The following is a 26,599-nucleotide window of genomic DNA, read 5'->3' as shown; positions in this document are numbered from 1 at the left end:
GACGACAAGAATCTGCCGTCACGACAGCCGGCTTTGCTACTACAGCATTTTTGTCGTGGTCCTGTGCAACTACAGACGTCACGACAGCATTTATGCCTCTGTAGTTACTACAAGATTCTGTCGTCACGACAGCCAGCTTTGCTACTACAGCATTTTTGTCGTAGTCTTGTAGTAACGACAGACGTCACGACAGCTGGCTATGTCACGACAGCATGATGGCTGTCGTGACGACAGGTAGTTCTGTTGGGACTACAGGAATGTTTGTCGTTGAGAAGATTGACTATGTCGTTACGACAGAAATGTGTGTCGTAACAACAGAAAGCTTTGTCGTAACGACAGGAATGCTGTCGTAACTACAGAAATTGTGTCGTACGACAGGAATTCTTGTTGGGTTTCTGTCGTATTCCTGTTGACATTTTCGACTGGGTATGGGGCGCAAAACATGCACCAAATCACACGCCCGCTGCCTGCAGAGATGATGTACTTCTATAACATCACATAACACAGCCGCATACACGGCGTGGGGCCCCGAATATTTACATACGATCATCACTGACTGTGTTGGTTTTCTAGTGCAGGGGTCGTCGAATCTGAACGCCGACACGCCAGTTTTTACTTCAAATGGAGTTAGACAGCGAGACAAGATCAGAGAATTGGCGTCCTCCAGTTGAATTGCCCCCCCATCTTCACACTTCGCCAGATTATTGTCAGATATTATTAGAAATTCGCTGAATTTATTATCTTTGCATTCAAAGCCCCCCCCCCCCCCCCCCCCCCCCGAATTGCCGTCCAGCCCTCCGCCATGTCGGCTGCATGGAACTCGGCCGTTGCTGGCCCTCATTCTAGGCTATTAAGTGCGAAGTGGGAATGTATGCTGCAAGAGCGTAATTAAGTAAAGTGAGAGCAAACAAGGAAAGCGAGCGGCCTCTCAGTTCGCCCGACCACCTTGTTTTACCGCCACTAATTTCGGAAATTAATCGCTAGATTTCACGCTTCTGACGGTCGCGGCATTTTGTCACTGAGACACGCAACAAAACGGCAAGCTAACGCTGCACCATGTATTCGTAACGGCGACGCAAACGAGCACTGTTTAATGAAAGTGCACGCATAGCGTGCAGGTACGCAAAAGAGCGGCGCACCGCAGCAGGCGAGCCTGCGGTCCGCCGTACTGGCTGGCTTTTTAAAGCGCGATCATCGCCGATTGCGTCACTCTTCTTTTTTGATCGGCTGTTTTTGAGAAGTCTTTGTCACCTAGAGTATTAGTTTAAACTAGAAATTTCACTTAAAATTTCACTTCGTACGACCATCAATCGGTGAACCTGCGAGTAGCAGACGCCGTCACGGTCCCGGCACTTTCGTCGGCGCTGTAAACGTGTTTAGCGCTGCAAAGCTTTTCCCCCTAATGCCAGGTTGATCGCTGAAATAGATCGAACGCGTCGGGGATGAGCTGGTGACCACGTCGCAAAGTAATCGGGAGCGTCGAGCTCATTTTGCTTCTGTCAACACGGGATCCTATGGGACCCGGGCAGCTTTGTACTACCCGGAAGTACTGCCCGGAAGCCGCTTGCGCAGCGCCCCCTGGGCAGCGCAGGAGGCCTATAGAGTTTCTTACAGTATACTTACTAAAAAACTCTATGCCAGACGCGAAGGAAACAGTGGAAACGTCTATCGGAAGTGCTGCAGCGTCCGTTTAAAATCCTGTCTTGAATTCTTACCCCACCCACCTGTCACGCTCTTCCCCCCTCCCGTTTCGCTTTTCCCACGATAAACGCGGTATTGGTTTGCTCAAGCCAATTTAATTTTCCCCGCGTTCTACTGCTCGCGCCGTTTAGTGCCAGGAGGTCCAGGCTCGCGCAAGCTCTGTTTTGCATTTTTTCGGACAAAATATATTTTTCACTTATATATTTTTTTTCCTATGGCAAACATCAAGCAGCCATGTTTAATTAAAATAACACTGCGAGTGCCAGTTGTGCATTGATATTTTGCCTCAATTGTGCCTAATATTTTCTTTTTGCTCAATAATGTTGTCAAGCATGAAGCTTGTTTCTAGATCTAGCCTGTTTGGAAACGCTTTGCCTATAAAAACATCTCGCTCAAGCATTTGACAGGAAGGCTGAACCGAGGAGCAAACAGACGGACATACGTACAGGCATACAGATGAAAATTTTCGGGTTTAAGTAGCCCAAGAAAGACTTATCGTCTTTAAACGAAAGCTCTTAATTTTTTTTTTTTCGGAAACACCGAGACGAGAAATGCCGGCCACCTGTTTAGATGATCGCAGATACGCTGTGAAGAGTACCTCGTTACTATTCGGCCGCGGCGGTTGCGGTCGATCAGCTGATCGGCAGCCGACCAGCCCCGCAGCGTCCCACGCATGCGCCGCTGGGTCGTGTCGGGCTACGTGACTCGTCTTGAGCCGCGTTCGCCGCGATGCATGAAAGCGAGGCCAGGCGTCCTGTGAGCGTTGCACGCGATCGAACGGCTTTGAGCCGTGGTCGGCAATGCAGCCACATCAAAGGTTAACCAAGGCGAAACCAACCTGAATAGACCAAGTTTTTGCTTTGCATATCCAGGGTTAGCTGAGCCAAGCCGCAGCCATTTTTTCTTCTTCGTTTCCTCGTGCTTCCCGCTGGAGTATACGTGCTGAAAAGCGCCCCGATAACTAAAAACACAGCTGAATAACGTTCGCGTCACCCTCACAAATGCGGAACTGTTTTATAACGAAATTAGCAAAATGTAACTTATCACAACACACGGAAAACAAGCGCTAAATAAAAACACGGGACGAGGAGTAGACGGGACAGCGCTTGTCCCGTCTACTCCTCGTCCCGTGTTTTTATTTAGCGCTTGTTTTCCGTGTGACGATGAACCAACACGCCCAAACCTTTTCCCTTCTGAACGTATCACAAGTTGCGTGATAACTTGTAATAATTACGCATCATGCATACAAGGCTCGGCGCAGGTATGCCGACGGGGTGCGACGGCGACAAGACTGCGTCCGGCGGGGGCCGGCTGCGGGCTCTTCGCGAGCGCCTGCGCTCGTGCAAGCCCGTGCAGCGGTTCCTGGACTGGTACGAACAGTTTTGGGGCGACACCGACGAAGAGGAGCGGCTGCACGAGGCAGACGTGGACGACGGATTCGTCAACTGGTTCTGCCTGCCCTGCGCGCTGCGGAAGCCCGAAGCCTCCGACGAGGACGAGCTGGACCGGACGCTGGCCGGGGACGACAGAGGACGCCGCCCGGGCAAATGAACGCGCTGCCAGCATACACTGCGCCGGCCAGGACGGAAGGCCTCTCATAACAAGCTTCGATTTCAATTAAAATCGCCGTAGCACGTGCCTCGCTATTACCAAATACACCACCATGTCCAAGGACAAGTTGCGCTCGAAGCGTTAATTCCTACTGTGGTCAAAAGTTTCGTCCAAAATTAGATATTATTTGGGACGCAGTACGGGGAAGTCTACATTGCGGACTTGCCGCTTTTCGTCAGTTAACATCGAACACGCAAAGAATCCACAAACATGCACCAATCAAAAATCAGAGCCATTCCATTCAGTAACAGGGAAGCCCACCGAAGCTGGCGCTTTGGTGGGGTTATATGTTGCATTAGAACAGTGGCGCGATCTCTACGTCAAAGGCTGAGTACACGATTGTTTGTTAGAGCAATGACGTTTTATTATAGCGCGGCTACGCCAATCACTGCGCAGGCTCTAGTGCGCCGCACAGCTGGCCGCCAAAGAGCGCGAGGCAATGCGCAATTTCAGGGGGGAGAGAGAGACCCCGCGCGTGGCGAAGAGTATACACGACTCGGGAAAGAGGCGGAAGCGGTGGAGAGCAGTGTAAAGTGGGGCTCTAAGCATACTATCTCCGTCATGCCTCACTGTGCAACCAACAATGCGGGAAAGCCAGCTTACCTAGAACAAGTTGACACCGATCTTCATAAAGTCGGCTTCACCCCTAAACACAGATGCATTGCTGGAAGGGCATTTTCAGGGGCAATATAGGACATCTTATACCAAAATACAGAGCCCCTAGGAAGTCTTGTATTTCTTATAGAGAAGCTGCCTATGGCTAAGATCCACCAGATCGTCTCCGACTGTCATGCCGACTACAGAGCGATGTAGACAAGAATGATTATTGTTGTTATTGTTGTTATTATTATTATTATTATTATTATTATTATTATTATTATTATTATTATTATTATTATTATTATTATTATTATTATTATTATTATTATTATTATTATTATTATTATTATTATTAGTGGCTCTCCCTGTGAATCGGGACGACGGTTGTCAGCAACCGACTTGCCGTACTCTTAGCTACACCTAATACCCCCCCCCCCCCCCCTCCATCTCCCCTACTCCTGTTTTAAACTCCCATCACTCCCTCCGCACACTGTTCTAAATTCTCATCCGTATTACTCCGCCTGCGTACCCATCCCTTCCCTACTTTTCCTCCACCACCATTCCAGCCGCCTCTTCGTCACCTCTATGGCCCTGAACCCAAATCCCAAAGCCTCCGCCAACGTCGTTTCCCTCTCGCCCTGCGGCGGTCGTACCTCTCTGCAGTCCCTAACAATATGGGCTATGGTTTCCCGATCTATGCCGCAGCATACAATGTTTCATCCTGCTGCTTCTAGATACCCGTGTATGCCCGGGTTCTCAGGCACCCAGCCCGTGCTTCAAAGAGCAATGCACTGCCTCTCGCATTGCCATAGAAACCTTCCTTCCCGATTTCTAGTTTCTCTGTCCTATAAGTATCCAGGTTTTTTTTTTTTTTTTCGCTGCGCTAGCTCGCGGCAATATGGACTAAGAAAGCCACCTACTTTTATGCTCAATAAACGTTTTCCAATCCAATCCAATCCATTCTATCTGCCCAATTCGCCGTCTCTGCTCCCTTTACCTGCTTTTTAACTGTTGTGTAAACCCCACTTTCCCCTACCGACTTTCCGTACCGCTTGGTCAGCTGTCTGGTCCTCCGTCTCCACCGCGTGCCCATGCTCCACAAAGAGCTGCAAACACCCTCGCGGCCCATTTTTCGTCCTCCATATCACGAAGTAGCGGCTCTAACTTCATCTTGCTCTGCGCCTCCCTCGCCTCGAAAGACGACCAGCCCATATCCCCCTGTACCGCTTCATTTGTAGTTTTGCTTTGGGCCCCTAGGGCCAGTCTGACTACCGCCCTCTGATTTACTTCCTGGCCCACTTTGGTCTCTGGTTCATAGCCAACGCCGAGACGGCGTGAAACAGCGTGTAGGTCAATGCCCACAACTAGGACAATCCGCGCGAGCCGAGGAAAAGAGAAGAAAGAGGCAGACATTTTGAAGGGCAATTCCAGCTGTGCCGATGCCTACTGTCGCGGTGCATCTTCTTCTGTAAACATTGTAAAGACAACTTCCCGTGTCTTCTGCTGCGAATCAATATTTTGATACAGGACGGCTTATATTTCCCCTGAAAGCATGTCTTCCCAGCATGGCATTTGTGTTTAGAGGTGAAGCCGACTTTATTGCGATCGGTGTAAGCTTGTTCTTTGTAACATCCATGGCTTTCCCACATTGAGTGTTGCACAGTGCAGCATGCCCATATACGGAAGAAGTATGATCACCAAAATGCCTCTAACTGTAGTTTTATTGAAGCTATCTCGAAACCAACTACAGTCAAACCCGTTTATAGCGAACTGCAATATGCACCGCGATTAGTTCGATATATCCAATAGTTCGATATAGCCGAACCCGCCTATAACGGGCTCATTGTTACGAGTTCACAATCCGCAGGAGCCCCCGCACCCTCCCCAACTCCGCCATCCGCGTATGCAGAAACGAACACAGTACAGTAGCCATTACCATACCAAAATAATACATTTATTGCAAGTAATAAAGCTACTTTCCGCCTTAACTGCCCACGTCGCCAAAAAAACGGTGATTTTTGTTTTCACTTTCGTTTTGGCGGCTTCAACTAGCATAGCATTCTCTACACGAAACATTGTTTGCAGCTGTTCGAGTCCGCGTCCCCAAAAATCTAAGAAGCATTGGAGGAGCACATCGACTGCCGAAAGCGCTTCATTATAAGCGTCGGACGGATTTCACTCGCGGCATCATTGGGAACGTTGGCGAGTTCTTCCCACCGTTCACCGATGCTGCTGTCTTGGTCCGGACTCGCTGACCGGGCGGGTTCCGTCGCGAGTCCCGCGTATCGGAAACAGTTACGGGAAGTACTGGGAGTCACATCGCTCCGTGCGAGGCGCAATGTCTCAGTCGCGGCTCTTGGTCCGTGGTCGCGGCCAATCCACATCTCAATCGCCGCTCCGAGATCATGCATTTCGGCGGCCATTCTAGGCGCCCAGAGTTCGATATATAGGATGTGAACTTCGTTATAGGGTATTTGCGTAACTGAATTATTTTTGTTCGATATATACCATAATTAGCTCTATCCGGGTTCGTTATAGCCGGGTTTGACTGTATATGAAAATTAGCCGTTAAGACGACTCCAACATCGCGCCGAGTTTCATCTATATACTGTTCATGATTACGTACTTCACATTGAAGCTGTACATATTGTAAATATTGCGGAATTCCCATGCGCTGTCAGTACATGGGCTTCTACGGGACGAAAACGGACAGCCCCATGTTTGTCCGCTGGAAAAAAACTACACTCCGTCCAAGTTTTCTTCAGGTGCCCTTTCACAGTGGAAGTGCACTGAATTTCTTTATGATTTTTTTATACGCTGAAAATTGCTGGTCTAGGCTTGGTCTGCCGTCGGAGACGAACTGCTGAATCCTATCCATATACAGGTACGCTGTAAAATAACGTACTCCACAGTCAGAAAAGCGAACACAGCCAGCTTGCACTGAACGTCGGGGTTTAGAATTTTCAGGGCACGCAACTTTCGAATTAACTTATGTCCTTCCAGAGCGAAACTGTCTTAGCTCCAACAATTGTAACAGCTAAAACAAATCAGAACGTCATACTTGTTGAAATTTTTTTTTTTGTGGCACGCAGCGTACGAAATTTGGAAACACCAAAGCTTTCCTTCAATTCTTCTTTCGAGGAGGGGGTGGGGGGGGGGGATGTTGGCTTGTTTGACTAAATACTTGTATGCACGTGAAAAATTAGCGTGAAAATGTGTGACTTGAAACTATAGTTTCGCGGTGACGTACCATGGCGCCTGGCAAATAATTTTCATGTGTATATATCATGGTCCTTCCAATCTACAGCTCAGTCGTTAACCCGCCTCACTCAGACTTCTCACCAGACATCTTTTTTTTTTCCTGCTGCGAATATGTCATCGATTGTGATGCTCTGAAGGAACTCGAGGAAGGAGTCCTTATATAGCTCGCGGTTTAGTTTGTGAAGTGACCCTTCGTGCTTCGGTGCTTGGCGGTGCGGACGCATTACCGCAATGCAAGGGATTCTACGCCCCCTACGGCATTATCTTTGATCCATGGTGGGACTCGAACGCAGAAAAACTAGAAAACTGTACCGACGCATTAAAAACAGTCCAGCTAAAGAAAAAGGTTTAGTACTCCCGGAATATTGTGCGGTTGGCATGTCCAAGATGAAAATCTCCGCAACGTGAACTGTTCATTTGCTGGTTTGTTTGTTGTCGATCGCTCTCTTTTGCTGAAATAAACTTTTAGTACCGAATTAACCCGTATCTGTTTTCACAGGAAAAAGTCTACAACGCTGTTGGGATATTACCATTAGTAGAGAACGCGATCGAGTGTCTTCAAGATCCACACGCCGTAAGATTTAGCAGATATAGAACGAGTACGGTATCACCGGTAGAAAGATGAGATAACGCCAGTGATGCACTGGTGCAGTGCACCACTGCATGGTACAATGACAGTGTTGCAGGGACAGTTCGTTTGGTGCAGTCTGCGATGCATGGGCCAATTTTGGTTTACCAGTGACGTATCGCGCATGCCGTCGCACGTATATCATCGTTTGCAGTGTACGTCTTTGTGTAGATGCAATGTCAGCACGTCGTACGCTGTGGTGGTTTCAGCTGGCCCTGAACGTCGCATTACCTTGGAAAGATCGTCCTCGTAAATTTTTATCCCCGGAAGAAGGGGCCGCAGTTTTAGTTAATAATAGCGGCGCCCTAAAATGTTTCGGAAACTGCAAAACAACAACGACACAAAACTACCCCCCAGACCACCCCAATCTGGTGTGGTAATACGTGTACAGCGGAAGCTGCTGACTTGTATATACGGCTATGCGGACATTAGCGTTCCTCACTGAGTACAGCCACGACACCCTGTTGTTATCTTTTTTGAATATTGCGAACGAGTAATTTATAAACGCCACTGAATTGGAGCGATCGAGCTCCGACACTTGCGGTGAAGGCAGCACCCCGCAAGCATGGATTGGCTTTGTTTGTCGCAGGAGCAGCGTTTGTTGCTGGAAAGCATCGCTGAGATTTTCAGGTGCCGGCAGTACTCGCCTCCTCCTTCGCAAGAGCGCTGCTGTATACGCTGTGAACAAATTCCCAGCGCGGGAAGTGCGTGCACTTGTGATCCGGTGTGGCCAGGTGGGATTGGTGGCGGCCATTTCATTGGAGCAAAATGGTGAGGGGGGTCGGGGGTACCCCTTTGTCCAGGATTTGAGAACCCGAGAGAAGGGCTGGACGGCTGTCTCCCACTGCTCCAGGAAGGAAGGAGAGGGGGTTAGGTGAGTACGGGCAGGACGATACTTCGCATCAAGGTGGTGCATACTAAATGGTAAGTGGTGAAATGGCTTGGTGTAGCAGTGATATAGCATTGCGAAGGGTATACGAGGGGGCGATGCGGTCGCGATTGAAGAATGCGCCAGTTTTTAAGAATCAAGGGCGTTGGAAGTGGTGTCAAGGGGCCCGTGAGAGAGATCAGGTGGGGAGAACTTCAGCTCGCCGCCCGAGGAGAGTGACGTGCAATGTACTGCATTTTTGTCACACGTTTCCTGTTGCCTCTCACAATTCCCCTCTAATGGCCACAGGGCCGGCCGGGCACTTTAAATAAATGAATAAATATTTAAGTGCAATGGAACGTGTCCATTTGTCCACAGCCACCGTAAATAAAAGCACCAACAACTGAAGGTAAGTATCCGACCCTACCTTCGTCGTGTATAGTATCCGATGCACCAAGAAATTACGCTTACAATCAAAAAATAAAACGCGTCAAGAGCAAATTCAACAAATAATTCAGGGCCATGAACAAATAAAATAGCCCACTGCCTGTACCGGCGGGCTGGAATTAGGACCATTATGGCCACCAAGTTCCAGGTTCGTTACTTTTTTTATATGACTACCAGAAAACAATGAGATATGACAAAAACAAATCACTCTCCTGAAAAAAATCACGTATTTTCTGCACCCAGCACAATTTTTATGCAGTTTCGGTTTCGCTTCCGCATTTTCCACCGCACCGCTGCGCCTCCGTCGCTCCACGGCAGTTTTCAAAATGGCCGCCGTGTGGGTGATCGCTGCGTTGTGACTCGCGTAGTGAAATTGTGTGGCACGATGAGCGACCCGACGGAGAAGAAGCGAAAAGAGGACTCAAGGCGCAGGAGGAGCTCCCGGTCACCCAGCCCGGGGCACAAATTGAAGTTGACCAAGGTAACAGACGGCCCGGGAGTAATCTCACGGCGCTGCTGATCACGATGGTGCAGCGAGACGACCGTTCGTGTCCTCTTGGCCCCAAATCTCGCAAACGCTTCACTCATTTCGTCCAATAGGCAGGTTACAGCTAATTCGTGATGCTCTTCTGCGCTTAATGTTTGACAATGTGCTAGGGCGTAGATTTTCCTGAAGTGAGACGCCGATGTTGCGCAGTTAGGCTGGTGTCGTGAAACGAGGCCGCTGCAACAACGGCATTGTCATCGGCGCTCCGTTCGGCCAGTTTCTACTTCTCAGTAAAACGGCAAAGCATTGCGGCTAATAGGAGTGGTTTTAACTTCACAAAGCAAATAGTTTGCGGATGAGCCAGGGATCAGCCAGAGTTACAAGTCAGTGCGAGGGATTACGTATTCGTCCGGTATGAAGAGCGGCATATTTCACGTTCGCCTGAGGGATGGTGTATTGTGAGGTGCATACCACTTTTCTGTGCATAGCAGTGGGTAGAGAGGTACTTTGCAGAAGAGCGCTGCCCTGAACTCCGTTAAACATATCAGAATTGATTGGTGTTTTTTGAGGGGAAATTAGGCGCCGTATTGTGTGTGTCAGACAAAGAGAACTTTTACATAAGACTGAACTGTCTGCTTCGTTCATTGGGACTTGCTGTGTTTAACCCCACGTACACAAATGCAGCTAAACAGTGTCGAAAGCAGGAACAGGGCAACTAGTTTTATAGCAGTGAATTCCGCTAATTCGTGTTACAATCTATTGGCGAAAAAGAAAGCTAATACAATCTATTGGCCAAAAAGAAAGCTAAAGTTCCTGATGGGGCTCGGGTTGCCACATTGTTTGAGAGACTTCTGGCATTCTTTTACGAAATAACTTGTGTTTAGCTCCACCACCGAATGGTAAACAACTTTTTGTACGCGCTGACCTTTTATGGGCTAATTTTGTCCGAGAGAATTATGCTTTAGTACACACAGAGCGTGCATTGAATCTCCTTAATTAAGGTACCATGAAGACAAAACGAATCTGGCTTGTTAACGTTAAGAAGAATGCATGCAGGCAATGACGACGTTAAATTTAACTTGCTTCCAACAATAAGCTAGACATAGGGAAAACTGATTAAGCAATGGAAACTCTCCAACCAATTCCTTGCAGAGTTCTTATGACATCACAGCGACTTGTCTGCTAGCAGCTGCCAATCAAAGCCAATGCGAAAAAACATTACCAGTATGGTTGCGGCAGTGCCTTTGCTTTAGTTTGATAAAATCACTTGAATGCTAGTGTGTAGTCAACACACTCACAAAACATTTTTATTGTTTCCCTGCTACATCACTGCTTATTTTGTGTAGAGCAAAGTTTGAAAGTTTTAAATATTGCTGTCTTTTTTTCTTTTTTTTTTTCGGCTACAAAACCGTCCTTCATGGTGAAAACAGAGTTCAGCTAGTTAAAAAATTTAGGCTAGTTGTTTCAAACTAACCGAGGTTGTATTTTGTCCTCATGGGCCCTCTAGGCACCACTTATTAGGTTGAAGAAAAGTATGTCACAAAGCACTCAGTACAATCTGAGGCATAATCCTCGACTTTACTTCATCATCGCCATCTTCCTAAAGGCCTTTTCTAATTATGTTTCACTTTTTTCACAGTGGTAGAAGGCCAGCTAAAAATCGTCTCTCTGGCGCTGTCTTTGGATGGCAACGTCCAACTAAAGCACAGTACAGTGCCCTTAGACGTAGACCATTGAAGCACACCTTGTAAGAGCATTCCCATGAGGTATCTCTGTCCGGGAGGCAGACAAGAAATGCACGGTTGGCCGTCTTCACAGTATGGCTGATTGGGCTAATTATCTGATCCTTGATGCTGGCGGTTGTGTAGTTGGTACTGGTGATAGTTTGTAGGCTCTCACATTCACGAGCACGCACGTTGTGACTGCACTTGTACTGTAGAGTGAAACGTTTCAGTGAAGTCAAAACTTGAGCAAAGCTTACCTGCTGCCCACGGTGAGGCATTCTATTTTGTACTGTTTGCTAGCTGAGGTTTGTGCCTCAGTGTTTGTTGCAGAGAAACGCTCTCTCGTGTGCTCACAGGCCAGGCTAGGCTTGTAGGGGCAGTGCCGCTCGCTCTCTCTACTGTCAGCCCTGGCTGCCTGTAATAGGTCTCTCCCCCCCCCCCCCCCCCCCTTCCACCTCCTCCTCCGAGCAGGTGGAAAAGAAAAGCAGCGGGCGGCACGAGAGCCCCGAGCGACACCACCGGGGGGCGCAGGACAGGCCGCGCCACAGGAGAAGCGCCAGCCCGGATGACGACAGCAGGCGGCGGAGGCACGACGATGGCCGCCATCGGCCCCCAGCCCCCCGCTCCGGGGGGGACAACCATCATGGGGGAAGCAGGCAAGGGCACATTCACACACTGACCGCCCATTTCTTGGCTGATTGTCGGGGGCGCAGCACGACAGACGGGACATGAATCATGCCAGTGTAGACATTTTATAGTGCCCTAAGTACTGTATTTGCACGATTCTAATGCGCCCCATATTGTAACGTGTAATATAATTCAGCACTCCGGGAACAGAAAAATATCTTGGTGCTGATTCTTTAATGCACACGACATAATGCCCTTAACAGATGCCTCAAAATTGCACAAAGCATTTAATTGAACACAAATCAGCACATGCTGTGGACAGCTAAAGCCCTTCTGTAAAGCTTTACAGTTAAAAATGTGGTCTCCCTGTTTTCACCAATTGGGAACACCTAACTGTGGGACGCCTTATGCACGGGATGATGCCCGGCTCCCTTCCATTTCTGCCAAGATGATTACTTCGCATTGAAACAAAGCCTCCATCATTAACTTAGCCACCTTGTTTCGGTTTTGAGGTGGCAGTTTTGATTTTGAGGTTTTTAAGTTTTTACTCCAGTTATACATGCAGGTATTTCTGAACACCTATTTTCACACTTAGAAAAACTACGCATTAGAATGGTGCAAATACGGTAATCAAGCACCTACAATGGTGCATGTTTCACAAGTTGTCGCAGAATCTCTCAATGTCACCATTCATTCGTAAAAAAAGTGGCCTCTTACTAAAGTCCTGGTAGCATTGTTGAAAATATGGTGTGTGTGACTGATATGCACTTAGTTTTGTGAGTGAAATCATCTTACAAGGTCCTCGTACAGAATGGAACAGAGCTGTGTATTTAAGATGCAGAAGGTTGTGGACTCTGTAGGCCTCAGATAAATCCCAACGCTACTCCACTGGCTTACACTGTACCATGTTTTACCCTGTTGTAGCATTAAAGGGGCCCTGCAACAATCTTTGAGCAGTGCAAATAAACCTGCGCGACATTAAATTACACTGCCAGGAATACCTCAGCCAGATATTACACGTGCACGTGAAGCGGCCGCCATGACAGGACAATGCTCGCGACGTCACCATTCTAAATCGCACCACTGCCGGTGTGGGCGCACACGTGCTCGTGCACCCAGACCGGCAGTGGTTTCCACCATCTACAGATGCCGGGCAGCATGATGTCAGTCCCAAAACTGTGACGTGTACACACAATGGAACAGCACGCGCGTTGGCCAGCGTGTTGGCTACATCACGGGGGCCCTCAAGTCAGCAGTTTGGAGCCAGGAGTAGTAGATGGCGTCATGATGATGCCGATCGCACAATGGTGTCCATTCAGAGCTTTCTCGTGCGCGCAAAGATTGAAATGGATTTAGAATGTGCTATACTGAACGGTTACTGTCGAAGCTTGCTGGGAGATATCCCCATATACGAAGGAAGCCCCTTACGTAGTTATCCCAGCTTTGAAATTTAGTGTGAGTACTCGTCAAAGGTTGTGCTATATACATGGAGAAGCCCGAGGGCAGCCATGCACTCCGCGACAGGGCTATCTTGTTAGCATCTCACAACAGCAGGTCACGTGTAGGGCTTTCTTTACGAAATACCTCTACAAAGTATCGGCAGCGAGGGTGGTCAATCAAAGCTGTGCTAGGCAGTGTGTAGGGGGAAAGGTTTAATGACCGCAGATAATGTTTTGGCACGAAGGAGCCAATGTGTGAAGACAGGGCAACGAAAATATGAAACGATGGTGGTGTGCCACGTGTGTACTTCCAGTTAACATTTGTAAACAAGGGGAAAGGCACTTCCCCCTATTAACCCCAATGTTGTTGCAGGCCCAGGTTGTAGTTATCTGCATGAAACCTTGCTACAAGTGTGTCAGTCTTCTCTGAGAACACAATCAAAAACCTGGTGCCCTTGTCTCGTCTCGTCTACTTGGCTGAAGGATGCCACGTTCGGGCACATCGCGAGGCCCCTAATTGTTTCTCATCTCTCACGAGTTGTCTCTCATTTAAACATGTGCCCATATACATCTCGTGGCACGTAGTAAGCAGGATTTGTGCAGCGCATGTATGTAATTTCAGTGGTACCAGTGGTACTCGGACCAGTGGTCCTTTGCAGATAGGTGGTTCATGGTTTTGTGTTTCTTCGTAACCGATCGTGTTTGCTGTGTTTAGTGCAGGTGCATGTTTGTGATGCTACAACAGTTGCTGGTGCATGAGTCTTCTCCCCCCATTTGTTGGAGTGAAACCTGGTGTTGCCCCGGGTTCCCTCTCAACTGCGCAGGGGGAGCCCACACCACCGAGGAAGACGGCGGCGCCACTCTGGTGACGGGGAGAAGCACAAATGGGGAAAGCCGGAGGTCAAGGAGGAGCCAGAGGAAAAGGCAAGTGCGGGGCAAACGGGGTGTGTCTACGCTGCAACCAAGACAAGCACAAAGTCTGAGCTAGGACATACAAAGCTTTTATTCTGATCCCAAACACTTGTGCTCTGCCTCACTGCATGAACATTCAAACTGTCTGCCTGAAGCAGTCAGCAAACGGGTACGCAATACAAGGCCTGCCGTGTTGTCAGACGGTGCCTTGGGTGCTGCATGCAAGGCTCCTAGCCACCCAGGCATGGCGTCTAACCTAGCCACCCAGGCATGATGTCCAAGTTGCGTCAACTTTCTCCAAGCTGATTTAGAAACAGCATGCCAAACATGCTAAAGACAACAATACTGCACAGCCTGCTTGGATTTTGTAATTAAGGCGTGCTGCATGCCTGTAGCAGTTCAGCAGGTTGATTAGATATGCTCTGATTGGTTTTTTTTTTCCAAAAGGCCTGTCTTGACCTTCTCCAGAGTAGATACCAAGTGTGGCAAAAAAGGAAAAAAAAGCAGCTCTTTTTTTGCAATGCTTAGACAACCTTGCCTGCATGAACGAAAAACGGGAAAAGGGTTCGCCTTCATTTCCCTTGTGCAATTGGGGCTTAAGTGGCCAATGCTTCTGAATACAGTGAGCTAAGGTAGAAAGCAGTTTTCATTATCGTGTTCCCTGTGGCAGCGTCAAATACGTAAAGCTTCAGGTATTTCTCTTGTAAGGATGGAGGCGTTGGCGAGTTGGCGTGCCATAACTGGACAGCGGTGAAGCCAGATGAAGAATACTCAAGAAAGAAAGGCAGAAAGACTGTTGTTTTCACAACTAAAATTTTATTGTTTGGCAGGCAAGAGAAATACCCATGTTACCTACACCAACTAGAGAAAGATGGAAAATCCCGGGCCATCAGAACGTGAAACCTGAAGGAGGTGCAAAGCATGCATGTATGCCGTATTTTCGCGCGTATAACCCGCCCCTGCAAATAATCCGCACCCCCAGTCTCAGCTCGCCGGAAAAGAAAAAAAAGTCCTCGCATATAAGCTGCACTAAACCTACTGCTCAAGCAACACATCACATACTATGTAATCAGAAAAGACGTATATTTAGCAAGTAAAATACACTGACTGCAAGGCGGAAGTCACAATTCACTCAGTGTCACTGCTCTCGCTAGAGCTATCGTTTGAGCCACAGTCCTCACTGTTGTACACAAGGTCACCTTCACGGCACAACGCGCATTGCCGTGAAGCTGCACTAAAGAAACAACCCCGCCTAATATCTGCACCCCTACTTTGCCACTAAAAGTTTCGCACTTTTGGTGCGGGTTATACACGCGAAAATACGGTAAGTGTATTCTTGGCACCTTGGCCCACGGAGATGAAACCGTAAAGGGGTAGAGGTATAAAGTCTCCTGTCTATGAATCACGGAGCGTTCTAGCGTGAGGCGTTGGCAAACGAGTGCATGTTCAAGAGAATTGAAGAATTGGCACTCAGAACGCAGCTGCATGTACGTCTAGGTGTTGTAGTTCCCATTCGTACTGTATTTGTTGCTGTGTTAACTGATTTCGTCATCTTTCATGCTTGCAGTATTATTGGCCTCACGCGGGGCCTCTCAACTGATGAGGGCACACTGTGAGATTGGTTGACCTTGTTCCTCTTGCGTTGTCTGTGCATTTTTGTGCTCATGCAGCCGTGCCGCAGCCGTGCCGGTTGTGTTTCACCTGGTGTGTCTTGCGGCAGTTGTGCTTGCCTGACCCATTTAAAGTGGCCCATTGCTTTTTGGTGTACCATTGGATTGCGGAAGAAGGTTGCAGAGACAGGCCCCACCCTATGCTACTTCATCGTGTGAACTGGTCTGCTTGGTAGGGGGTGATTGTTGGGGACCTTATATAACCCTTGCAGAATCTAATTTGCGCGAAAGCACCCACGAAGTAAATTGCGCACTACTGTGGGAACTGCAATGGGCTTGAGCCACCGATGGGGTGAAGACGGATTTCTTAAGGGCGAGACAAACAAAAGAGGGGCTTTGTTTATCCGCACTGTTTACCGTACAAACAATGTGTACGTGTGACCGGTGGCCGTTGGGGCCATTATTGGGCGGCTGGCCGCATGCGAGGTTGGCCCACAAATTGCCGTGACATCTCAATCATATCGGCACATCAGCTTCTGTGATGTGAGTGGCAAGGAAAAAGCGTGTGCTGTGTGGGCAAAAATGATTCCCTGACATGGTGTGTACTGCACCCGGCAGGTTACCAGCCCTAGTCACGAGTGCCAACGGGGCAAATATGGTCAAAGGAATCTCCCTCTGTTTGAGCTTTTTATTGCCGAATCAGAAGGCTCGTTTATCTTGGGGGGGGGGTAGGAAAAAATTAAAGTGTAAAGATCAATCAGTGTAAATGTGTGTCTGCTGTGGGTCCTTGTGAGGTGGCAGAAAGCATTGCAGCACTGGTTCTCAAGAAGAGAAGCCCTCGTGGTGCACGCTTCTCCTTCCCATGCCAAGCGGTCACTGGTGCAACAGGTTGGCCTAGCTGCAAAGCATGTGCAGTCTACTCGTTTCTGAATTGGTTTAGCGCCAAGGTCACATTCTCAAAAGACGCGCCCAGCAGTGAGTTCATACATGCTTGAAGCGCCCGGGGCAAGTGTTCATGGCGAGTCTCTTCACGCCGTGTGTGACTGGACTGTTGCTTCAGCCCGTTTCGGTTGTAGTGTCAGGCAAGGAAAAGCTCGGCCTCTCGTGCGTGCCACCCTTGGTGTGTCCCATTGTTTTTGAACTGGTGTTGTTGATGGAAGCACCCTCAAATTGGGGGAGGTCACAGTGACAAAAGGAAACAAGCACCCCCATAAACGTCTGCTGGGTTCCGTTCTCTTCTTCGAAGGAGCCATTTTCCTCGGGTTCACCACTTTAGGAAGGCGGGAGCCCCTCGAGAGTGGAGGTGGTCTCCCGTGGATGGGGACATTGGTGCACGATTGCTCTCCCTCTCTCCCCCGGCACAGGTGGCGGTGAAACCAAATTTTGGGCTGTCTGGCAAGCTGGCCGAGGACACCAACGTGTACAACGGGGTGGTCATCAAGTACAACGAGCCCCAGGAGGCCCGCAAGCCGAAGCGCCGCTGGCGCCTCTACCCGTTCAAGGGCGACAACAGCCTGCCGTTCATTCCTCTGCACCGGCAGAGCGCTTACCTCCTCGGCAGGTGAGCTCTCTCTCTCTCTCTCTCTCTCTCTCTCTCTCTCTCTCTCTCTCTCTCTCTCTCTCTCTCTCTCTCTCTCTCTCTCTCTCTCTCTCTCTCTCTCTCTCTCTCTCTCTCTCTCTCTCTCTCTCTCTCTCTCACACACACACACACACACACACACACACACACACACACACACACACACTAGGGTGGCCGCTGCTCATGCAGTTCTTTTTTTTTTCTTTCTTTCTTTTGCCGGCCCAAATGTTAACTCAAAGTAAATGCGAGTTCATATTGTACGTGGCCTTCGATAGCAAGTAGATAGATGGTGGTGGAGAGTGGTTTGGGCAAGTTCGACAAAGGTGAAGTTGTCATTTCGTTTAGTGCGATGCACCTCATTAAAAAAAGTTAATTTCACTGATGTAAAATGAAGCATGTGCAAGAAAGCTTATCTATTCCTTGTAGGGCTTGTTATATTGATAAGTGTACAGGGTGCTATCATGGCAAATGAGCATGATTAATTGAAGATTTTTCTTGAGCAAACAAACTGCTTCTCTATTCACACTCAAACTGTACACAAAGGTTACTTTGTGTGGCTTATTTGGTTTAATGTTGAAAGCGGAAACTATGCTTGCCTGCTTATTGAGAAATAAACAAAAACGATTTCTGCTGTGCAAAAGCCAGTAGCTGTCTCCAATGTCATGATCATCTTGGAATGACGGTGCCACCAGGGGTGTTGAGAACGAAATGCACGATGCCGATTAGTGGAAGCCCAATTTGTGAGCACCTTGAAAATCGCTCATTTTGTTCTGGATGGTACAGCTCAGGTGTCGCCACCGTTCCAAAGTCGTCACGACGTCAGAGATAGCCGCCGGCTCTCCCACAGGTGATTTGTTGTTGTTTTTTTATAAGTAGGCAAGCACAGTTGCCGTTCTTGATGTTAAACAAAATAAATTAGAAAAAAGCGACCTTTGCGTACAGTTTGAGTGTGAATAGAGAAGCAGTTTGCCCAGAAAAAATTAATAAAGACACTCCTCTATTATTGTAACACTGTGTGCTTGGTATAGTCTTTGAGTCCCACTATATGTGTTATATTCTGTTCTTCCAAACAAATATCAGTTGCAAGGATTGACACTGTGTTTCCCTATCCCGTCTTATTTCTCTGCCTTGCATGTTTGGTTCAAAGTAACCACGACGTCCCAAGGAGCGACATTGCTCCCTTCCCATTCGAGCTATAGGTGTGAGTGATGCTAGCAGCTGACTAAAAATAGTGCAAGTAGTAACGTGTTGAATAATGTATCAGCCCACCAGCACCAGCCAGCTTTCATTTTCTGGCTACAATGCTGACTCGCATAAGAAACGTGTGCGAGTTTCTTGCTTTTGCATGTTGAATGCTCACACCTGCCCACAGCTGTTCTCTTTTTATGGATGCAGCGTGTATTGTCCGACCAGCCATTGTTATTACCAGGTGGTGGGAATGTGCGGCAACTGATGTTGTGCTTCCATCTCCCATCAAGGGAGCACGATTTCAATAAGACCAGACTTTTCGCCTGGCACAGTCTGGCTGTGCGAAATGTAGGCGAGCAACTGATTGCTGCCACCCTAGGAAGCCTGCTCACAGCTGGATTTTGTGACGGGAGGATTTGACTTCACTGGAATCCATTTCATGATGCCTGATTCCTGTTTTTTGAAGAAGCCCTCCTTTCCAGCCAAATTATCAACTCCTGGGCCCAGTGTACAATCAGCTGCTCGTTAGAGTTTCCCTATCTGGATTCACAATATGCGACCTCAAAAGTACCGGTGTTTTTTTCCTGTACTAGTAAATTTCTTTCTTGGTGGGAAGGAAAAACAAATTGCAACAGAGCATACAACCAACATTATGGCACGCGGAGCCAGGATTCACGTGCTTCATGTACTTGCCATCTTTGTATAGTTCAGACTGAAGTTGTACATGGCCATGAGCGGAGGTAAAATGGCTGCAACTCTTTTTTTGTCAAAACAATCCTGAAACAAATTATATCACAATTTGCCGCTAAGACGACAAACATGACACCCCAGTTTCATCAACTTTTCGTTACTAAGTACAGTCTAGTCCACTTATAACAATATCCAAGTGCCAAGGAAATCCCATCGTTATAACTGATGATTGTTATATGCGGGTTGCTAAATAAAAGACAGAGCAGAGCTCAAGACATTTTATTTGCAGGCAAGCAAGGTTGTACTGCTACCTATTTGTGGAAAAGAAGGCATACTCGGTCAGCTTTGTTTGCTGCACATGAAGCTGGCGCACATCTTTTTCAAGAACATCTATAGGTGCTTCACCTAGCTGAGCGAAGGGTCCTTGGTGGAAACGAAGTCCCTGAGAGACTATCATGCGTTGGGCCTCCTGCGAAGGTCCTACCCGAGTAGGCTGTGCAACCATGTCGTCAGAGTTGTCACTGCCACCACTGTCTGCAGCACGTATCCGCGCAATGATCACCTCTTCAGTGAGGCACTCAGACGTTTCCAAAACACCGGCCCTGACGTCTGATCCGCACAAAAACGGGCGTAGTTGAAGAGGCACCCAGTCAGATTCAAAGCAGCAGGCACTGACGGGGACGGGGCCAAAGCGGCGGCATCGGGAGGGGTGTTTGGAAGGAGAACTGTTCCCCTCCTCCACTCGCTTCCTTGTAAGCTGCGTATTTGACTCATTTTCTGAGGGGTGGACGGGATGCGTGGCGCATCGCGGCGCATGGTGTCGGTGTGAAGAGCCGGCGGCACCTCGCATTTTCGGTGCTTGCTGTACCCCGATTCAATCGTTATATCCGATATCGTGGCACTGGAGCATCGTGAGGAGCGGTTTATTTTACCACAGAACACATACAAAAGCAGACGGTGCCATCGGTGTTCGTTATATCCAATATATTGTTATAAACGGTATCATTATAAGTGGACTTGGCTGTAGTTCACAGTGAAGTTGTAAATATTTTGGAAATTCTGTCTGCTGTCAGCACATGATTGTCTTATACAATAGAGAAATTTACAGCCTTATGTTTTCCTGCTACAGTAAAACCTGAGACCTTCCAAGCTTCGTTCAGCTAATTAACTATAAGGTGCGCCCAATCGCAAGTCATAAACTGATGTGTTTTGTTTTGTGCACTCCTTGGACTGTGCCCAGCTTCGCTGCTAATCCTTCTTCACAGAGTGAAAGGGCATTGAATTTTTTCTGCCCAGAAATGCTGAGTAGGTTGTTGGGCCTGTACCAGGAAATTAAAATGTATCCTGAAGTGTTATCTCTTTTTTTAAATCAGTTTCTGGGCGCTAACTCTCTATTTCTGAGAAAGAAATCCGGGTCTGATATTGTAAGAGTTGTCATTTGGGGTTGTAATTGCGTTCAGCATGTGTAGCATTTTTTCTAGTATAGCATTTTATCTGATTTTCGTTCAGCATGTGTAGCATTTTTTCTAGTATAGCATTTTATCTGATGTTCTTAAACTATGCAAATTATATTACGCAAATTTTGCAAACATGCAAAATAAGCAAACTAAGAAAAAAAATAACTTAGTTGTGTGGGGAATAAGGCAGCAAAAATGATGCTGCCAGGAAAGATTGGCAGCCTTTTGCCCCCCTTGAATGTCAAGCTGAACCACAGCTTATATTTGTTCTTTTGAAGCAGCCTGTGAACACTTTTAAGTGCGGAGCACTTTAGGGGCTCGCTTTGTTGTCACTGGACCCAAGTAGAGCCACACGGCGTTCTGTTGTCGCGGCGTAACCCAGAGGCTTCGAAAGCCAAGCGGTTTATATAGTCATAAGCGCTTGAAACTCATGAACCATAGGCGCTTGTCATACATCTCCCCGTTGTTTAGCGCAAAAGCACTCTCACGGGTGATTTACGATAAGAACGATTCCCAGTGCTTCGCCCACTTGTCGTGATACACTTCCTGGAGATGCGTGAATTTTTTTTATTTCCCCCATCACACTTTGCGCAGTTAGTGAACTTTTCTATATTTCACTACGGTGCCGTTGTTTAGCGCAAAGAGAAGTGCAGGTACATTTGAGGCAGAATACTCGTAGCTAACCGGGAGCGCCTGCATTCACTTAGGAAGGCTCGTTGGGTCGGTTTTTACGATAGTAAGCAAAAACAAGTGGCGGTGCAGCGCCGGCACATGCGGGAGGAAAAGCAAGCACAAAAAAATTCCCTCACACTTCCCCGAGGGGGAGAGTGTGTAAGTGCGAATGCGTGGTTGTTGATTGCGCGATTACGGTGGATATCGTGATCTTAATGAGTAGTCGAGAGATTACAGACACGCACACAACTACAAAGAAAGATATTTCACTCGTTATTGCTGGTACCGTTGCCCGGTCCGCCATCATCGTTATCGAGATGCAGGACCAGCGACCGCTCTCGACGACGGCGCGCGCTCGACTAATACCCTCCCGCGCCACGCGGCCGCTACACGAGCGCCCTCACGCGTCGGAATGCGGAGCGCCCGCTACGCGAGCGAGAGCTCTCCCGCCCGAAGTGGAGAGGAGGCGCCCAACACCCGCAGTCACTGAGCGGAGAGAGGAGGAGGAGAGTAGCGCGCGCCCATCTCCCCCCGTTGCTAGGGAAGACGAGGAGCGCGCGCACCCGCAGCTGTTGCTACGCGGACGACGGCGGCGGACGATTCAGGCTCGCTTAAGAAGTGCATTCGACTCCTGCTGGCGCAGTTTCAGGCAGGTGGCGCGCGAGCACTGCGGAGGAAGGAAATTTGAAATGCGTTGGGTGATAGCAGTGAGCGGATAACGGCGCCACAGCCCATAATGGCGAATCACTGCTCAGCACTTCCGACAGCTTTCACATTGAGTGGAACGGCTTTGATTTTTCCTGGTATGAGGTACATTTGGCATTCCAGGGGGAGTAATGCGTGATCCCCGCTGTGTTCCACGCAGGTCACGGCTGATCGCCGACATTCCAATCGACCACCCGTCGTGCTCCAAACAGCACGCCGTGCTGCAGTTCCGGCTTGTGGCGTACACGCGCGACGACGGCACGACGGGCCGCCGGGTGCGGCCCTACGTCATTGACCTGGAGTCGTCCAACGGCACCTTCGTCAACAACCAGCGCATCGAGCCACGCCGCTACGTTGAGCTGCTCGAGCGCGACGTCCTCAAGTTCGGCTTCAGCACGCGCGAGTACGTCATCCTGCACGAGGAGTCGCACGGCGACGAGAACCTCGACGACGACGTGGCTGTGGCGCCGGGAGAAGAGGAAGGTCTCGCTGCACCCGAGGGGGCATCATCCACGCAGCCACACTGAGAGCTCCTCCTCTCTTCTGGGCCTTCTGAGGTGCCTGCCCTGTTGCCTGCCGTTGTGCGCGAGGAACAGTTCGGGATGAGCTGCTGATCAGCGACCTGTGCTTCCTGAACTCAGGAGAGACGTAACGGCAGGCATTCTGGGTTGGAGGGTGCGCAGAGATGTACACCAGTTGTTGGGGTGTACAAAGATGCTGTACACTGGGAGCCCCTGTGCTGGAGAGCACCCAGAATCCACAGTGATCCAAAATCCAACAAGGGCTGGGTGTGCTTCGAACGTCCCGACAATGGTGCATGTAGCGGTGTCCACGAATGAGGAAGCTGTTCTTATGACAGGGTTCGTGGGCTGCACTCTGGTGACCCCCCAAGCAAAGTGAAGGAAATCTCCAAGAAAACAACAGGGGGACAGGGTCATCATCCTGTTAGGCGGTATGTTTTGTAAGCAGGGTGGGAAATTCTGCGAAACAGGTGCACTAGCCTGCCATAATAAAGTCATGCACGCTGCCTGGACATTCTCTGCTTTGCTGGATGAGATTTTCAGTCGGTCAGAAGAGTGTGTTTGCTGACGGATGCTATCGGATTACAGCCTTTTCATAGGCTTCAATTTCAGCTCTTACAATGAAAGTTCAACAAAGCAGTGCCGCCTACCCTCACTTAGCTTTGCGAACACGGTGTTGTTGCCCTAGTGTGTGGAGTTCGGAGCGTTGCATTTTTACGCCAGTCTTCTGTGCCTATAAGGTCTGTCCAGGAGTTGAGGCAGGCTTGGATGTTTGGCGAGCTTCTACAAACACTTCTAAGCACTGCTGAACATGCGTACCACATCAAGGCCACCTGGCTTCATCGACAGCACTCGCTCTGCCCTCACTGCATGCCGCTGAAGCAAAAGGACACAACAGTGCAATCAAGACCAACCCATCTGAGGGCTGGCAGCCTGCGTGCCAGCGCTGCGAACATGCGGTCGTGATTTGCCAAACGGTTGTGCTCCATCAGTGCTCTCTCATCGACAGCGGGGTCAACAAGGTGGCACAACATCTGGTGCAATTCTGTTCTGTGAATGCGTCATTGTGCTGAGCGTTGCACTCTATCAGAGCGCCATGCATCCCACTCGCATGCAATTCCCCGAACGTTCAAAAACTCGCCATCCTGACAGAAAAAGTAATCTCCCATCAACTAGTGATGCCTGAGAGCAGTCAAGTGATGACCCATCTTCCAATGTGGCAAAATGTGTTCATGGGATGGGATGAGGGCTAAGGTGGCGTGTCACTACCACCTGTGTTCTTGTCGCATGGTCTGCACAGTGATGTGGGCTGTTATGTGACGCATGCTCACAGCCCCCCTTGCTTGGTGTGCCATGATCTCACTCATCTGGTTGAGAAACCACTCTGGGCAGTCTGGGAGCCGCTGTCTCGCCAGCAAATCTGCCAATGGACTCCTGTGTTGGCGGCTGCCAGGCGTGTCCGCCGTGTAACATCAAAGCACCAGCTGAGTCCAGACGGAGCACAAACGGAACATCCGGGACTCCCCTGTGAAAAGCACCCGTGGCTCGTGGCATCTCCATCGTGAATCTTAATGGAGAGTGCATTTGTGTCAACCACAGTTGCTTCGTTGAACTTGTGACACAGTCGTGCCCGGCCTATTACCAAGAGAAAGGTGCATCGTCGTGAGTGCATAGTACTTAAATGTCGTGTTGTGCATCAGTGGAAAAAAAAAAGAGAAAAAACTATTTTGGAAACTGAACTTGGTCATAAATGTCTCTGCAAGCAAACCTGGTGCACTGTTTTCATAAAACACACGGCCTGGCCGTACAACTGCTTTGCATTCATTGTACAAGCTAAACTGTTGCACGCAACTGTCCTGGCTCCGCACCAGACTGGGCACGCACTGTCGGATAAATGCTAGCCCAACGAAACACTGACTTCCTCTTTGTGCCTGGGTAGTGCTAACGGTGCCGGTCTGTTTTGCCTGATGTCGCATCATTCAGCGATGCTGTCTGCCTTGGCCCTCGTGCAGCGGTGGCTCATATAAAGAGGTGGAGAGAGAGAGAGAGAACCTTTATAAGAAAAGGATGACCACTGGTCACAATGGACGAAAGGAATGGGGAGGCAGGGTAAGAAAAAATGAATTCTGGTCGTTCTCGGTAGAGTTAATAACTGGGCCAGTTCTTGGAATCTGCAGTTAATGGGCCACTTCGTGATCGCAGTCATAACCAGGTGTTGCCGAATTGGAAGACGACTGGGCACTGTATAGATGTGCTATATCGAGAACCGGATGTGCAAAATTCTGCCAATGCCAGCCCTAATACAAACGCCGGCATGCCCCAAGTAATCTCTCGATACCGTAGTAAATTCAAATAACAAAGCAAGATTATAAAAAAACAGCAGCTAAGGGCGATACTAACTCAAATTTTTTAGTAGACTTTGGCCTCAGCTGCACACCGTGTTGATGCTTCCAGCGTGGTTTAACTTTTCATAGAAGGCAGCAGAATTCAGCCTGGCTGACCAAGAAATCAGCTACTCGGGGCTACAACGGCAACTGAAGAGGGACAAATGGAACTTTAGCTGCCCATCCAGATTCAGGGTAAAGGAAAACTTTTAGCACCCTGGTTGCACTGGATACTCCAGAGAACAATTTATGAAAATTGGTGCCTGGTTTGAATGGAACAGGTTAAAGGAAAACTATGGGAACAAACAGAGTCGCAGCAGATAACAAGCAATCGCTTGCAGAAGCAGCATGCGGAGGTCGCATTTATAAATCTACCTCAACAAAGCCTCTGCTGTTGTATTTTTAATGTGGAAGTTTTCTTAGTGGGACCGATGACGTCCCGTCGGAAAACTAATGCATTTCCCCATAGAACCGGTTGATTGATCAAAAAGCTCTGCTAAGATCTAATGCGTGCGTAAAACCGGGCTTCTCTTATGTCAAAACAGTGACTGGAAAATCGCAAAAAAAAGAACGGTTCTGATAAGACAATACACGCCTCGATCATGAAGAAGGAGTGCAATAATATACCCTTATCTCATAAATCACACATTGGTATACATTTCGATCATTCGTAGATACATTTACTTAGTGCTAAAAATCGTCGCATGAGTTGGTTCTTCGTTTGCGATTTAGTTCTTTGAAAGTTTGACGATCGGTTAGACACACTTTCAGTGCAGGTTTTGACACAGTTGTGATGTGAGGAAACTTTCACGCTTCTCTGAACGTTCTTCAGGAAGGGATGATAAAGTTCTTTTCCTCTATTACCAGCAAAGGTTACATTCACCAAAGCAGCTGCAATTTTCGAAGCCCTCCCTACCAATAATATTGTTGGTGCACCGAGCTTTGCTGGCTTGAAGATATCCACATAGCAACACCCGTGTTTGAGTAGAGATTTCCGGGCAACAGGTACAATTTGTTGTTGTATTGAAGTCTGACAGACATCCAATGCTCCTGTACTCTCGCATGACATCTTCAATGGGATTTTCAAGCTGGTCGATACAAATAGATTGGATTTTTCTGTCTTTAAGGATCAACGCTGGCATCCACCAATTACAATATTGAAAATTTGGACTCGATCCATGCGGAGTTCAGGGATCAATTAAGGCTGGTCGCAGTACGGACGACAGGCTGGCGCATTGAGTGTCACCGCACACAACACAAGCACAGCCCGCACGCAGGGCCTCCTTCCAAATACGTACGCCAAGGCGAATGATGACATCTGTGTTCCCTGCTTGCAAATAAAGGCAATAGAGCACAAACAAAGAGAAAAGGAACTTGATACCCATTCTACATCACTCCAAACCAAGCACAGCGCATCTCTTTTTGGCAAATATGCCAATCTGAACAGCTATGTCTCATGAAGGCAGCTGCGAAGTTGTTTTTTCTGTT

General features: G+C 48.5%; 3 protein-coding genes across 5 annotated transcripts in view; 2 read left to right on the top strand and 1 right to left on the bottom strand.

The window, feature by feature from the left end:
- Window positions 1–26,599, bottom strand: part of LOC144152601 (NADP-dependent malic enzyme-like) — a 173,418-nt gene that overhangs the window by 139,304 nt on the left and 7,515 nt on the right. The window lies entirely within an intron of this gene.
- LOC144152419 (uncharacterized) lies at window positions 2,943–3,252 on the top strand. The gene has a single exon (XM_077683687.1). The coding sequence runs from the start codon at window positions 2,965–2,967 to the stop codon at window positions 3,250–3,252; it is 288 nt and encodes a 95-aa protein (XP_077539813.1). The 5' UTR covers window positions 2,943–2,964.
- LOC144152998 (smad nuclear-interacting protein 1) lies at window positions 9,436–24,494 on the top strand. 2 transcript variants are annotated; one of them, XM_077684617.1, is made up of 5 exons: window positions 9,436–9,597; window positions 11,799–11,983; window positions 14,218–14,317; window positions 17,280–17,476; window positions 22,367–24,494. In XM_077684617.1, exons 1-5 carry the CDS (start codon window positions 9,502–9,504, stop codon window positions 22,731–22,733), a joined length of 945 nt encoding a protein of 314 aa, XP_077540743.1. In that variant the 5' UTR covers window positions 9,436–9,501; the 3' UTR covers window positions 22,734–24,494. The 2 variants fall into 2 exon arrangements, with proteins under 2 accessions (XP_077540743.1, XP_077540741.1); XM_077684615.1 differs by having other exon boundaries at window positions 11,796–11,983.

This window comes from Haemaphysalis longicornis, unplaced genomic scaffold, assembly GCF_048455015.1.
Source record: "Haemaphysalis longicornis isolate Haplotype H1 unplaced genomic scaffold, Haemaphysalis longicornis Haplotype H1 scaffold_9, whole genome shotgun sequence".
Taxonomy (NCBI): domain Eukaryota; kingdom Metazoa; phylum Arthropoda; class Arachnida; order Ixodida; family Ixodidae; genus Haemaphysalis; species Haemaphysalis longicornis.
This window is presented reverse-complemented; position numbering and strand designations above follow the sequence as displayed.

Excerpts from the sequence above, each read along its gene's own strand:
- LOC144152419 (XM_077683687.1), top strand. The coding sequence starts at position 2,965 with ATGCCGACGGGGTGCGACGGCGACAAGACTGCGTCCGGCGGGGGCCGG.
- LOC144152998 (XM_077684615.1), top strand. The coding sequence starts at position 9,502 with ATGAGCGACCCGACGGAGAAGAAGCGAAAAGAGGACTCAAGGCGCAGG. Across the intron at positions 9,598-11,795 it reads ACAAATTGAAGTTGACCAAG|CAGGTGGAAAAGAAAAGCAG; the intron begins GTAACAGACGGC and ends TCCTCCTCCGAG. Across the intron at positions 11,984-14,217 it reads AACCATCATGGGGGAAGCAG|GGGGAGCCCACACCACCGAG; the intron begins GCAAGGGCACAT and ends TCAACTGCGCAG.